Below are 14,342 nucleotides of genomic sequence, written 5' to 3'. Positions count from 1 at the left end.
GCTTGTAACCTCCTTCGTGGCCATTACAACCTTCCTTGGAATCTTCTCTTCATCTCAGCATCTGAACGTGGACTAAGAGGACAAAACCTGAAGTTGTTAAATTGATTTCAGCTAAACTGACAAAAAGCCGCATTTTCAATCTGCATATTGACTTCCTGGAATAGACTCCTGCTTGAGATTGCCACTGCATCAACAATGGATTAGTTCAAGACAAAGTTGGATAGGTTCTGGTCAACTGTATTTCCAATTGTCTAAATTTGCAACACCCCCTCCTTCTCTCTTTGTTGGCTTTCCTTTTTTTTTCTTTTTTTTTTTTTAAATCTCTCTCTTCCTGCGCTTTTTTAAACAATGATGAAACTTATAATGTTTCAACTTTGCATGCAGCGGCCCTGCTGTTTTTAACAGTGTTGGCAATGCCGGCTCTTCAAATTGTAGTCATGGTAATCTCAAAGACAAGTAAAGACGGTAGTTTCCCGTTGCTTCCTGTCTTGATCCAGAGGTGTATCTCCCCTGCGTGAGTAAACACAACCCCAGATACAAACCTGGGAATTTCTATGACTCTGCGCGGTATATAAAGCTATGGTAACCCATCTGGTACTGGCCAAGCTTATCGTTGCTTAACTTCAGTGATCTGGCGAGAACTGGTATGTTTTAACCAAATAAATTGGAAAAAAGTTTATCAGTATTAAACAACTTCTCTTCCTTCACTCACGAATATCGGTTCTGTCATAATTGTTTTTTTGTGTTTCAATTTCAGTGGACCATTGGCAAATACGCACCTCGGTTTAATGGCTTCCAACAACAAGACTCTCAAGAGTTGCTCAGTTTTTTGTTGGATGGCTTACACGAGGATCTCAATAGGTCAGTGCACAAGTAAATTCTTTTAAATGTAAATTGTTATCAGATAGACTTTTGATGTGATTGGCTTAGAATGATAATCTGAAGACTTTTTTCTTTTCTTTGTAATGAACTGGTATGATTGCGGTTAGTGATAGTGGTTTTATTTGATTTTGAAATTTACTAACTGTGGCTCTGACTGAAAAAAAGTAACACTTCTCTGATTTTAAATATAAAAGAGGATTAAATGTTACCTGCTGTAATATTGAAGAAAATGAACGGTTATGAGCTTTGAAGAGTGTGGACTGTTTTATATTCAAAAACAAAAATTGTCTGCACTAGTTTTGGTCTTAAAACCATTTAAAGTTTGAATTTTGTATTTCATATATCAACAGTGCTTAAAACAATTGAATTCCTACATTATTTGACACGTGTTGACCGATGCTCATATTGTATTGAACATTCAAGCTAAATCTTGAAGACATCCCAAGCATTATCACCGCCATGCAACATAAAAAAAAAAATTTCCTGATGAAGAATGTTATAATTCGAAATATTGAATTTGTTTTTAATAATTATTTATTAAAAAAAAAAAAAAAATGTCTGCACTAGCTTTTGGTCTTAAAATCGTTAAAGTTTGAATGTGTGTGTGTGTGTGTGTGTGTGTGTGTGTGTGTGTAGAATTCATTTGTAGATGGAATGATACATTTGTCGCCCTAAAGAAAACAACACTACAGCTTTATTTTAAAACTTGTATTGAAAAAAATCAATTCAGGTAACTGACAAAAAGCCGCATGTAGTAGAGCTGATATCTATTCAATGTAGCCACCTTCAGCCTCAATTAACGCCTTGATACAAGTCTGTAACTGGGAGAATGCCTTTTTCAAAAGCGCCAGCAGGAGCTTGGCGATCAGGCTGGCTTTGGTGCTGTGGGAGGTCCTGTTTGTGATGTTCTTGACATAACCAAATGAAGTAGTTCAGTGGGTTCAGGTGGATGGGTGGGGAGAAAGGGGGTCAGTGAGAGAAGGGCTCAAAGTTGTAGCACTCCATCTGAAGCCAAACCTTGTGGACTTGTGGGCTGGCACCAAGTCCTGCTACCACATCCAGGGTCTGGCAGCAGCTACCTGATTGCACCAGGAGGTCACCACACTCTTCAGCACATCCCAGTACACGTCGGTGTTGACTTTTAGGCCAATTGTGAAGAAATGACGTGACATGATGTGGCCCTCACTTGAAACCACGCCAAAGACCATAACCGTGGCCCGAAACTTTGTTGAGCTGTGCCCTCAAGCATTGAACCGTCTGAATTTGCATTTTGAGGGTGCTGGCAATGGCCCTGTTGTCATAACTTGGATCGGTAGAGAGCAGGAGTTGTACAACAGCTAATCTCAGATCTTGCTCGTTGAACATTGTGTCACTTTCAGACATGATAGAAGGCTCCTATCACTCTTGGGATTTGTACACAACTGGCCAACTAGTAGATGGTCTGCAACAAAAAAAAAAAAAAAGAAGTTTTTTATCAATTGGAAATGAATAATGTCGTCTTTTCTAGGGCGACAATTTTATCGTAACACCATATAAATGTAATCCTTTATAAGTAGAAAATCTACTTAATAATAGTTTATGCAAGTCCATAATAATATATTTAATAATTGTGCTCGTGTTGATTAGAATAACCGTAATATTACCAAATAACCCATGAATCATTGTTTTGTTTTTAGAGTTCATGAGAAGCCATATGTGGAACTGAAAGACAGTAATGGACGACCTGATGAAGAGGTGGCACAAGAGGTAAGCATAGTTTTGCCTTGTTTTATTTTTATTTTCTTCATGATCGAAGCTGGTTCATTCTGTTTGAAGGTTTTGATTGGTTCATTTCGCATTATGATTATTACTGATGATTCATTCTTACGGCAAATCGTACCATAAATTCCCAAAATGGTACTTGATAACTTCCAGCTAAATATTCAGTATTTTAACGTGAGGATTAAAAATTGGTAGAACAATCCAGGGAAAAGAGTGGTGCCCTCCCCTACATCGGTGGAGTAGTCAATAAAAAGGAAGCCTTTGGATCATCCATGACTGGTTGACCCCTTAATCCTGATTTACTTTTTATATTTGTTTAATACAATCTATATATCTATAAAAGTGAACTGTCTGTGTGTCTATATTTCCCTACGCAATAACTCTGTCAATTTCTAGTCTACAGACTCGAAATTTGATATACAGGGTACTGAAATTTGGGAAAATCTATGAGTTGACCTTTGAGAACTCTACCAAACTCCTCCGACAATTTGGGGTCTAAACACTTAAAATTTTAGATATAGGTTCCTTGGACGTGGATCTAACTTAATAACTTGATTTGAGCCCAAAACAAATAAGGGGTCATAGCTAAAAAATTGCCCTTTTTTTTTTTTTTTTTGCTCAACATACACCTCCAAACACCCGGGCAATGCCAGGCACCCATGCTAGTATCACTATGAACGTGTGTGTGTGTGTGTGCGCATTTCCCTATGCAATAACTTTGTCAATTTTAAGTCTACAGACTCGAAATTTGATATACAGGGTATTGAGATTTGGGAAAATCTTTGATCGGTTTTCAGCTAGAAATTTGCCGATTAAGGGGTCAAAGTTCAACGATTTGACTTTTGAGAACTCTACCAAACTCCTCAGACAATTTGGTGTGTAAACACTTGAAATTTTAGATATAGGTTCCTTGGACATGGATCTTACTTAATAACTTGATTTGAGTCCAAAACAATAAATTTTAAGGGGTCAAAGTTAAAAAAATTGACCTCTACGGTCTCTACCAAATTACTCAGCCAATTACTGGTCTAAACATTTGAAATTTTACATAAAGTGTATTCAGACATAGGGCAAGTTTTTTCATTGGTTTGGATCGAAAATTTTTAGTTACCAATATATAAATGTATGTATGTTTGCATGTCTGCCTAAAACTTTTGACAGAGGCAACGGATTTTACCAAGATCAGTATCATTTTAAAGTTTGATCTTTCATACGACAAATATCGAAAAATTGGCTAAAAACATTAATATCTTCACCTTCAACTAGGTACTTTTCTATAGGGGTGGAGGTCACTTTTTTCGCCGATATCTTTGAAAGTTATCCTCTCCTTTAGATTGTCTAGCCTTAATTTAAACGTAACTTCTTTTTCTCCTTTGCGATACGGGTTCGAGCCTGCCTTCCTACTACCACTTTTTTTTTTTTTTAAGCTGAACATACTCATCCAAACACCCGGGCAACGCCAGGTTGAAATGCTAGTAAAATAAGATAATATAAATATAATGTTGGAATTAACAAAAACAATAAAACTAACAAATCAATAAATGCAAACTGAATGTTTTTAATGGCATGCAGTTGCGAAGTTTGTTTCAGACTCATTTCTAAATTTGCTTTGTGAACCTTTGAAATTTGAAAGTATTTAAACTTGAAAGTCTGTTTTGACTTTAAAATTCTTAAATCTTTGTGTATTAGATTATAAAATTGCAAGTTTTGGAAGCTATTTACAATAAATTTTATAAATACAGATTAGAATATTACCATTTCAGAAATTATTTTACTTTTGGTTCAGTTAATAATCAAACGATTCTGTAACAATTAAATTAAACTTAAAAAAACCTATCACTTGAATTAAAGTTAAAAGTACAAAAGTCAAGTATTATGGTTCAATTGTGCTCTAAAAAACATTCATTTCGCATGCGCCCCTGTCTTATAAAAGAATGTACTGGTGATTTTATCGGCTGGGCCTTTCTGCTTGTATGGTGATAAAACTTCTCAAATGCATCTGTGATGTTAGGTGGTATAAAAGTGTTAACTTTGGTCAAAATTGGATTCCTTCAGATTTTTTCAATTATCGATTTTAATCGGATGCATTCCGATAGAAAATCTATGTAAAAACACTCTCATGCACATCAAGTACCTTCATGTGAATTTTTTAAAAAAATTGGCCCAGCTGTTTCAGAGTTCATAGAACTCAAACACCTACATATAGTTTTTTTTTTATAGAATAGTAGAAGATATATAATTTTTTTTTTTTTTTCTTGCATCATAAGATATTATGAATTGAATTTATGTTTCATTATTTTCAGGCCTGGGAGAACCATTTATTACGAAACCAGTCGATAATTGTCGACTTATTCCATGGTCAGTTGAAATCACAAGTGAGATGCAAAGAATGTGGCCATGTGAGTGTACGATTTGATCCGTTCAATTATTTGTCGTTACCTCTACCGATGGACAGCTGTGTACACCTGGAAGTCATTGGTGAGTATTGTCCGCTCTTTGTTCTCTCCTTTATTTGGTTTCTAGTTGATCATGCAAGTGTCTCTTGTGTGGGTCATGTTCATAGGAGAAATAAAAAGGAGGGCAAGTTCTTCATAATAGAATTGATGGAATATATTGTAGATATTGTTTGTCGCTAAAAAGAATAAAAATTCTAAAAACAATGGTAGAAATTTCAGATAGTGATGTGATAACTTTGCTTGCTCTCTATTTACTCAGAAGCTGCTAAATTTATTTCAGTACTTGTGCATCTGTTACCGTGCTGAAGCCAAAGTTCCATAGGCGTTTTCCAGCAGATAACAAAATCCGCCAGGATTTGACGAAATGCTTAACCAATGAAAGAAGAGAAAAATATTTCAATTTTTTTTATTTTTTTTTTTACTTTTTTTTTTATTAAAGACAAAAAATAAAAATGGCAATATCTTAATGGATATAGTTACTAACTTAAGAAAATAATAATTTTCCAGAATTAATGTTTATTTGAACGTTTCTTTGTTTTTTTTTATTTTTGATAATATGAATTAAAAAAAAAAAAATTAAATTAAGATGACAATTGTCAAGGATTTTCTTTCTTGATATTTAAAAAAAATTTATTTGGGTGTTCTTATGAATTTTTTTTTTTTTTTTTTTTTTTTTTAAGGCGGGTTGTTATGAGAAAGTTTTGTTCATGAGTTTGCGTTTAAATTTAGGCACAGATTGAGAGAAGGAAATCGTATATAGTGGTTGTAGCTAGTCGAGTGTGTTTGAAAGTTTGGCAGTCTACCATAAAATATGTATAATTTCTGTGAATAAATATAGTTGAATTTAATTATTGATTATTTTCAGTTTGTTTATTCTTGTATTGGTTGTCTTTTAGTGATCTGGCGTGATGGTTCTGTACCAATCAAATATGGCCTCAGACTCAACATGGATGAAAAGTATAAAGCGCTAAAGAAAGAATTGGGAAAACTTACAGACATTTCTGCCAATCAAATTTTATTTGTAGAAATAACTGGTTCTCTCGTTAAGGTAAGATTTTTTTTTTTTTTTTTTTCTCATCTAGGTCATTAAACTATCTTGAACATCCTGCGGCCAGGTGTTTACCTCTACCCAGCCACACCTTTCTGAAATCTGTTTTTTGCAATCCTTTCTGTATTTTAATTTTAGCTTCTCTATTTCTCAAGCTTATCAAAGCCTCGCCTCCTCCTCCAACCGTTGTGGTTACGACAAAAATTTTATCAAGTGATGAAGCCTTGGGAACTGTAGAGTCGGACCTTAGTTTCCATTACTGACTTTCGCTTTAACTTGGAGTGGCAACATCTGTCCGATTCTTATCTATAAATTAAATACAAACTCTTGTTAACTAGTACAGGGTAGAACGATAAATTTGTTGCTCTAAAGAAAACATAGCTTTATTTTAAAACTTTTACTCAAAAAATCAATTCGGATAACTTGATTATGTAGTAGAGCTGACATCTATTCAGTGCAGCCACCTTCAGCCTTAATCACCGCTTTGATATAGGTTCGGGACTAGAAGCATGCCTTTTCCACAAGTGCCAGCGGGAGCTTGGCGAATACTTAGTGGCTGACGGTGATCAGGCTGGCATTTGGCATTGTGGGAGGTCATGTTGGTAATGTTCTCAACATATGACTAATTGACCTAGTCCTGCAGGTTCAGGTCGGGGGAGGCGGACGGCCAGTGAGAGAAGGGTACAAAGTTATAATATTCCTGAAACCAAGCCTGGGTTTCTTTGGACTTGTGGGCCAGTGCCGAGTCCTGGTGCCAGACCCAATGGCTGCCAGCAGCCACCTGATTGCACCAGGGGATCACAAAACTCTTCAGTACATCCCGATACACTTTGGTGTTGACCTACAAGCCGACTTCGAAAATATGAGGTGGCATGATGTGGCCTTCACTTGAAACCACAACAAAGTCCATAACTGTGTCCAGAAACTTTTTCATTGCTCTGGGCACAATCCTGTTATTCATAGTAATCCAGCGATGCATTTTGAGGGTGCTGGCAATGGTCCTGTTGTCATTACTTGGATCGGTACAGAGCATAAGTTGTACAATGGTGCATTTCTGACTTTGCTCGTTAAACATTGTGCTATTTTCAGACATGATAGAAGGTTCCTATCGCTCTTGGGATTTGTACACAACTGGCCAACTAATAGATGGTCTGCAGCATGAAAAAAAAACCTGGTTTTCATCAAACGGAAATGGAATCATACGTTTTCTGGGGCGACAATTTTATCGTTACACACTGTATTATTTGGATTCTTGGACTACTGTTCTCATCTTGAGTGTGATTTGTTTTTACGTTTTCGTTGATGTAACCTCCGACCTTTTTCAGGTGTATCTTGTTGAACTCTGGAATGTTTATGTCGAACACAGGGAATTTGAACAGAATTTTGAATGACAAATTCCCAAGTTCGACAAGATACACCTGAAGAAGGTCGGAGGTTATATCGACCGAAACGTTGTGAAAATCACACTCAAGATGAGAACAGTAGTCCGATGAATAATACAAATAACCAATCCTCATCCGAAAAATTTAGAAACGTCATATTAACTATTAGTGATTTTTATTTTTTTATTTTTTCAGATTAACCTTTATATGTAATATTACTCGTAAAAATATAAGAAAATAGCACAAAAAACTTTGTACTTACCTGTTAGGTTAAAAAACAGTACAATAAAATTTACAAAATTTAATTTTTTTTTTTTTTAATTTAAAAAATTTTTTTTTTTTTTTTAATAAAATCAAATAAACTATTGGCGGCCATTTTCAGCTTTTCCTAACTACATCTATGCATGGGAATGTTTTTTTTTTCTTTTTTCATCTTACACTTTTAATGTATTGCTGTTATTGGATGTAGCGACGAATGCAATTCAGTAAAACAAGTCAGTTTGTTCATATTAAATTGAGGATACGTCTTCGACAATCAATCTGACAAAGATCATTGTAGTTTCTTCTCGCCTGTCGAGCTGAGGTATTGTTCTATTCAATCTCAGAAGGTTTAACTTCCCAGACAGTAACTTCTCTCCGAGGTGTCTATTGCTAATCGTTTGACACTCCTCTCAGAGAATTCTGATGATTCTGATCAGACATTTTGTTGTAGGCCACAGTGCGCTAATGCTAGAGTGTTGATTTTTTTTTTTTTTTTTTTAAAAGCTGACCTCCTGAAGAAAAGATAAATAAAATAAAACAAGATGGCAATGATAACAATTGGGTTTTATAAAATAAACGCAAGAATTTATTTCTGGTAGAAATAGATACCTGATTCTTATAAGTACTTTTATAAAAACCAAAAAGTTTATAATTAATTGGAAATTTTAAGCAAGTTTTATATTATGAATCGACGTACAGATCGGTCCATGAGTCATTTAGTTATCACACTTGATTGATCTTGCCAGTGCAAGGGAGATAACTCTACTTGCCACCAGGAAGATTTGAAGTTTATTTGAAAAATTAGCAAATGTTTCTCTCTTCACATATTTATGTCAGATTTGAATTAGAAAAAAAAAGAAACAGATATTTGCTCCTTTTTATTCAAAGACACAGAATAAATGAAAGAAAAAAAAGGAATTTGTTAATGCTATTTTAGCTATTTAAAAAAAAATTTTTTTTAATGTTATTTTGTGTTTTTATTTCAGAACCTTCCAACTGATAATCAGAAATTGCGGACCCTTCTTGGGGGCAGCCTATATGCATATGAGCTGCCTCCTTCACCTGGTGGCAGTGATTCGGAAGCTGTTTCTTCAACGGAGGGCACGGCCATTATTTCAGCCTCAACCACAACAGTGACCACAACAAGCACGGCCGTAATTGCTACACCGTCCAACAAAGAATGCATTGGCCTCAGTGAAATTCAACGTGGTCTCTCTACACGTCAGTTTCTTTTTTAAGTATTTTTTTTTTTTTTTTTTTTTTTTTTTGTCGTGAAAATAACTTTTTAATAAAAAACTTTTTTTTTTTCTTTTTTTTTTTTAAACAAGGGAGCTACCATTTATCAAAGCCCAAAGGCCACTCGAGGAAAGGGAGTGATGAGTGTAGATAATGACCGAGACATTCGTGGTGGAAATTAGGTAGAATTTGATTACTTAAGAGGGCAGCTCAACAAAGACATGTTTACTTTGGACTTGAAGATGACTGTTGTAAGCTGGAAAGCAGGCCAGTAGAACAGTTTCACAGGCAGGCAGTTCTAGGAAAGTTGTCCTTAGATTTAGGCACAATAAAAGTTGGGGAAATGGTTGATAGTGGTTATAGCCAGACAAGTTCTTTTTTTTTTTTTTGGCAGAGGGAAGCTCAAACAAGCATGTCATGAAAATGATACAGCAGATACAGGTTCGCAACATCTCTTCTGTGAGAAAGAAGTTGCAGGGAGAAGAAAAGGTCATCACCTACTGGGTTTTGTACTTTTTGTTTTTTAAAGGCAGGATAGGGTGCTCCGAGCAGATGTGGCACCAGTATTCCATTTTAGCACGTGTTTGGTTCTTACAGGGAGAAGATTGCATCGGGAGATACCTGTTGGAGCGGTAGAATGATGCAACCATTTTTCTAACGACCTTGACTACAGATTTAATATAAGCCTTCCATTTTAGGTCACAAATGAAGGTCAGTCTCAGAATCTCGTCAAAGAAGAGAGCTTCTTCGAGACGAGAGCCATTCATATCAGTTGGAGCGAAATGGAAGTGAGTGTTGGTGGTGAAAAGAGAGAAAGAACAAAAAATTAATCAGACCCATTTTGCTTCGTTGCTTCACATGCTCAAAGTTGGAGGAGAGAGATTCAGAGAGATAGATCTTGTTCATTGCTGGCCTTTGAAGTGTTGCCGTAGATGGTAGTGTTGTCTGTACATATGTTGACAAATGAACTTTGAATGTGGTTTGGGAGAGCATTGAAGATGAGACAGTTGGGCTCTGGATAGATCATTGAGGCGCATGAGTATTGATATTTTGAGCTTCAGACATCGGCTCATCAAAGTAAAATCATTTAGTACAAAAATTCATTGGACTCTGGTTTACTGGATGAAAAACACAAAGGTTACTATTTAATGCATGTTGGTGATAAATAGTAGGCCAGTTTCTATGGCAGTGGTAGGTATGAAATGTATGAGGATCTGGCATTCATCATCAGATAAAAGACTGATTTTATATGGACGTGTATGAGTTGCCTTCAATAAGTTTCTAGATTGTTTTTGTACAAGCATTTAAAATTGTTGTAGAATCTTGAAAATTCAATGTTATTGCTATACATCTTATGAGATGACTGACCAATTTTTATTATTTCAGTTTCAAACGAACAGCTGCAATGGGAATTGGAATACACCCTACTAAAGCCCAATTGTCACAACTGGTGAATTTCAAAAATGAGGACATTAAGAAGAACAAGATGCAATAAAATTCTGTTTTAAAGTTAGAAAAAATGCCACAGAAACGTATGGAATGCTTCGGACTGCTTTTGAACCATCTTGCGTGAATGTAGCATCAGTTTTTGAGTGGCATAAGAGATTCAGGGAAGGCAAGGAATCTGTGAGGGATGATGAGAGATGTGGAGGGAGTAAGAAAGTCAGAACACCAGAGTTGATTGGCCAAATAAATGATTTTCATGGATAAGGACCGTCATGTGTTTATAGAGACAATAAGTGCACATTTTGATGTCAGTGTGGGAACTGTACACACAATTATTTGCAATGAACTGAAGATTCGCGCAAAGTTTGTCCCAAGGGTGCAGTCCCCAACTCCATCCTTGTCAAGACTATTTGACTAAGATGTGCATCATTACAGTTCCTCATCCTCCCTATAGTCTAGACCTTGCTCCTTGTGACTTTTGGTTATTCCCTAAGCTAAAGTAAAACCTTAGAGGCTGTCATTTTAAGACAATTGAGGAGATGAAAGAGGCTGTGACAAGGACTATTGACATGCTCACATAAGAGGACTTCTATAGGGCCTTCCAGAAATTGTTGGAACGGCACAACAATTGCATTGCAGCCAGAGGAGATTACTTCAAAGAGGATTAGAGTTTCATGTGTGTACTACCAATACAAGTGTCCATACTAAAACAGTCTGGAAACTTATTGAAAGCACTTTGTATGTTATCCATGTTTTTGACCAGCTTCTGTTGGTACTGGTTTATCTGATTCTTTCACATGTTTACTGGAGGAACCATGTAAGGGTTGTCAACATTCATCGATGAAAGTGATGCTATGTGACAGATTAGATTCTAACTTGACACATTGGTGATGATGCAGAGAGAGAAAGGGATAAGCAGTTACAATTATGATGTGACTGTCTGAAGATACTGGCTTCCTGGCCAAAAATGAACCAAACATTGCTGTTATTTTTTTTCCCTTGGTATTTGAAAAACTCAATCATGCCAAAAAAAAAAAAAAAATGAAAACAATTTTCCTATATTTATTTATTTGTGAAATGTTATCCTCATCTTCACAGTTGTTGTTTCATGACGTTTCGTGGCCCATGGCACAGTGGATAAACCTGTTGAGTCTCTACGGTTCCAGGTGAGCATTCTCTGAAGATAACGGTTTCAATCCTACCCAAACGTGGTGAGACAACAACTATGGAAGGCAGTAATTGCTGGAAATGTTACGAGACGACTAGTTGGCTGAAACATCATGAAACAACCATGAACATAAGGATAAGTCTGCAAATAAATAAATATACAAACAAATAAATAAATATACAAACAAATAGATAAATATACAAACAAATAAATAAATATACAAACAAATAAATAAATATACAAACAAATAAATAAATATACAAACAAATAGATAAATATACAAACAAATAAATATACAAACAAATAGATAAATATACAAACAAATAGATAAATATACAAACAAATAGATAAATATACAAACAAATAGATAAATATACAAACAAATAGATAAATATACAAACAAATAGATAAATATACAAACAAATAGATAAATATACAAACAAATAGATAAATATACAAACAAATAGATAAATATACAAACAAATAAATAAATATACAAACAAATAAATAAATATACAAATAAATATTTAAATATTTATATAAATATACAAATAAATATTTATATAAATATACAAATAAATATTTATATAAATATACAAATAAATATATAAATAAATATATAAATAAATATATAAATAAATATATAAATAAATATATAAATATACAAATAAATATATAAATAAATATATAAATAAATATATAAATATATAAATAAATATATAAATATACAAATAAATATACAAATAAATATACAAGTAAATATACAAATAATTAAATATACAAGTAAATATACAAATAATTAAATATACAAGTAAATATACAAATAATTAAATATACAAGTAAATATACAAATAATTAAATATACAAATAATTAAATATACAAATAATTAAATATACAAATAATTAAATATACAAATAATTAAATATACAAATAATTAGATAAATAAACAAATGAATAGATAAATAAACAAATGAATAGATAAATAAACAAATGAATAGATAAATATACAAATGAATAGATACATATACAAATTACTCGTCTCAAAGGATTCCAATAATAAAATAACAAATTTCCTGTACAGAATAGTCAAACTCCATGAATAAATATTTGAAGATATAAAAAAAATCTTGAAGCATAAAAACTTTTACCAAAATGACTGAATTTGGCATTAAATAACCCAAAATATGGCATAATATATTCATGTACCATAAAACAAAACACCCAAACAAACTAGTCGGAGCCACTCAGCAGATGGGAGCTTGAATGTAGCTGAATTATGTTTAGTACAAAATGCATTTATTTGTTTACAGGATAGTTATGTGAATTGCAAAAAGTCTACTTGATGGGGGTGTAATATTTACCTTGTTTAACAACACGAGGTATGCCACCACAACCTCTGCCAGCACACACACACACACACACACACACACACACACACACACACACACACACACACACACATCACCATCATCACATGTATACATTGGTACAAACAAATTTGATTGTCATTCATTTTTTTATTTACTTAATTTTCTTACGTTAAATTTCATTGGTCATAAACTTTTTTTCTTTTTTTTTTTTTTTTTTATCAGGGAGAAGTCCTTATCACACTATGAGCAAAAGTGGCAGTGGTTTAGTAACGCAGGCTCAAAGCAATGGCTGCGACTCTCCTTCAATTAACTCCGATAGCTCATCCAGCTCTGGTTTGACCAATGGCAATGTTAGTTCTGGTGGCAGTGGTGGCCACTCACGGAATCCAAGCAATGCCAGCTCTTGCAGCAGCTCACTCAGTGATAGTTTGCAGCGTTCCGTAGGGGATGTCTTTAAAGGATTCATCATTGGATATCATCGGAAAATGGTAAACACTTTTTGAAAATTTATTCTTTACAATTATCTTGTGTTTGCCCAGAAGCAAACTTGATAAGTTTTGTTTCTAGTTTTTTTTTTATTTAGAAATAATTTTTTTTTTCTGCATTTTCAACCCAAACAAGGCATAGTGCCACTTGGATGTAAGAGGATACTATCAGGGACATAATTTGCAGGGATACTATGTAGGGAGTTGAGTAGCAAGATGTCTGTTTACACTACACCTGAACTTCTGCATGTCAGTACAGTCAGGGAAGCAGGAACCTGGAAGGGAATACCAAAGTCTAGTAGTCCTAGGGAAGAAACTATTAGAGTAAAAGGCTTTCTGGCATCTGGGGATCTCTATCGTGTAGGGGTGGGATTTTGCTGCTTGTTGGGTTTTAGGATACTACCCTTATCTCGGTAGTTATTTTCATAGCATATTGTATGATTTAACTTCCCAAACTTCTTCAGTTGCATTTTTTTAAACTTAGGAACCGCCTGGTCAGAATTGTGAACTTCTGCAGAATATTTTTAGATGAACACGTTATTTAATCCATCAGATTATATTCCTATTGCTTCCGCCATTATGATGTGTATATCTTAAGTATTGTTATTTTTAGATATTGTCACCTGTAGTAAGGATTGAACCTTCATTCTCCAGTAGACTGTCCCTCCATCCGTCCATCCAGCGCGGCTGTGGCCAAGATTGAACTCCTCACACGAGTTTGAAGAGTAATTCGAATCTTGTCGGTAGCTGAATAGTTGATGCTTTGCCAGGGTTATCAAGGGTATTTTTTATCATGACGCCATCACTAAACCGAGTGCCTACCACGGCTTAAGATAGTCCCACCTA

General features: G+C 34.5%; 1 protein-coding gene across 1 annotated transcript in view; it reads left to right on the top strand.

Moving 5' to 3' along the window:
- LOC145276906 (ubiquitin carboxyl-terminal hydrolase 32-like) overlaps positions 1-14,342 on the top strand; it is a 477,530-nt gene that overhangs the window by 404,584 nt on the left and 58,604 nt on the right. The window contains exons 21-26 of the mRNA XM_080128370.1: positions 758-861; positions 2,559-2,628; positions 4,947-5,121; positions 5,996-6,147; positions 8,777-9,011; positions 13,234-13,499. Coding sequence (XP_079984496.1) covers positions 758-861; positions 2,559-2,628; positions 4,947-5,121; positions 5,996-6,147; positions 8,777-9,011; positions 13,234-13,499 — 1,002 coding nt within the window. The remainder of the gene's footprint in view (positions 1-757; positions 862-2,558; positions 2,629-4,946; positions 5,122-5,995; positions 6,148-8,776; positions 9,012-13,233; positions 13,500-14,342) is intronic.

Source organism: Euprymna scolopes, chromosome 1, assembly GCF_053919585.1.
Source record: "Euprymna scolopes isolate OS-2025 chromosome 1, ASM5391958v1, whole genome shotgun sequence".
NCBI lineage: Eukaryota > Metazoa > Mollusca > Cephalopoda > Sepiida > Sepiolidae > Euprymna > Euprymna scolopes.
Note: the sequence above shows the minus strand (reverse complement) of the source record. Positions and strands in the feature narration are given on the sequence as shown.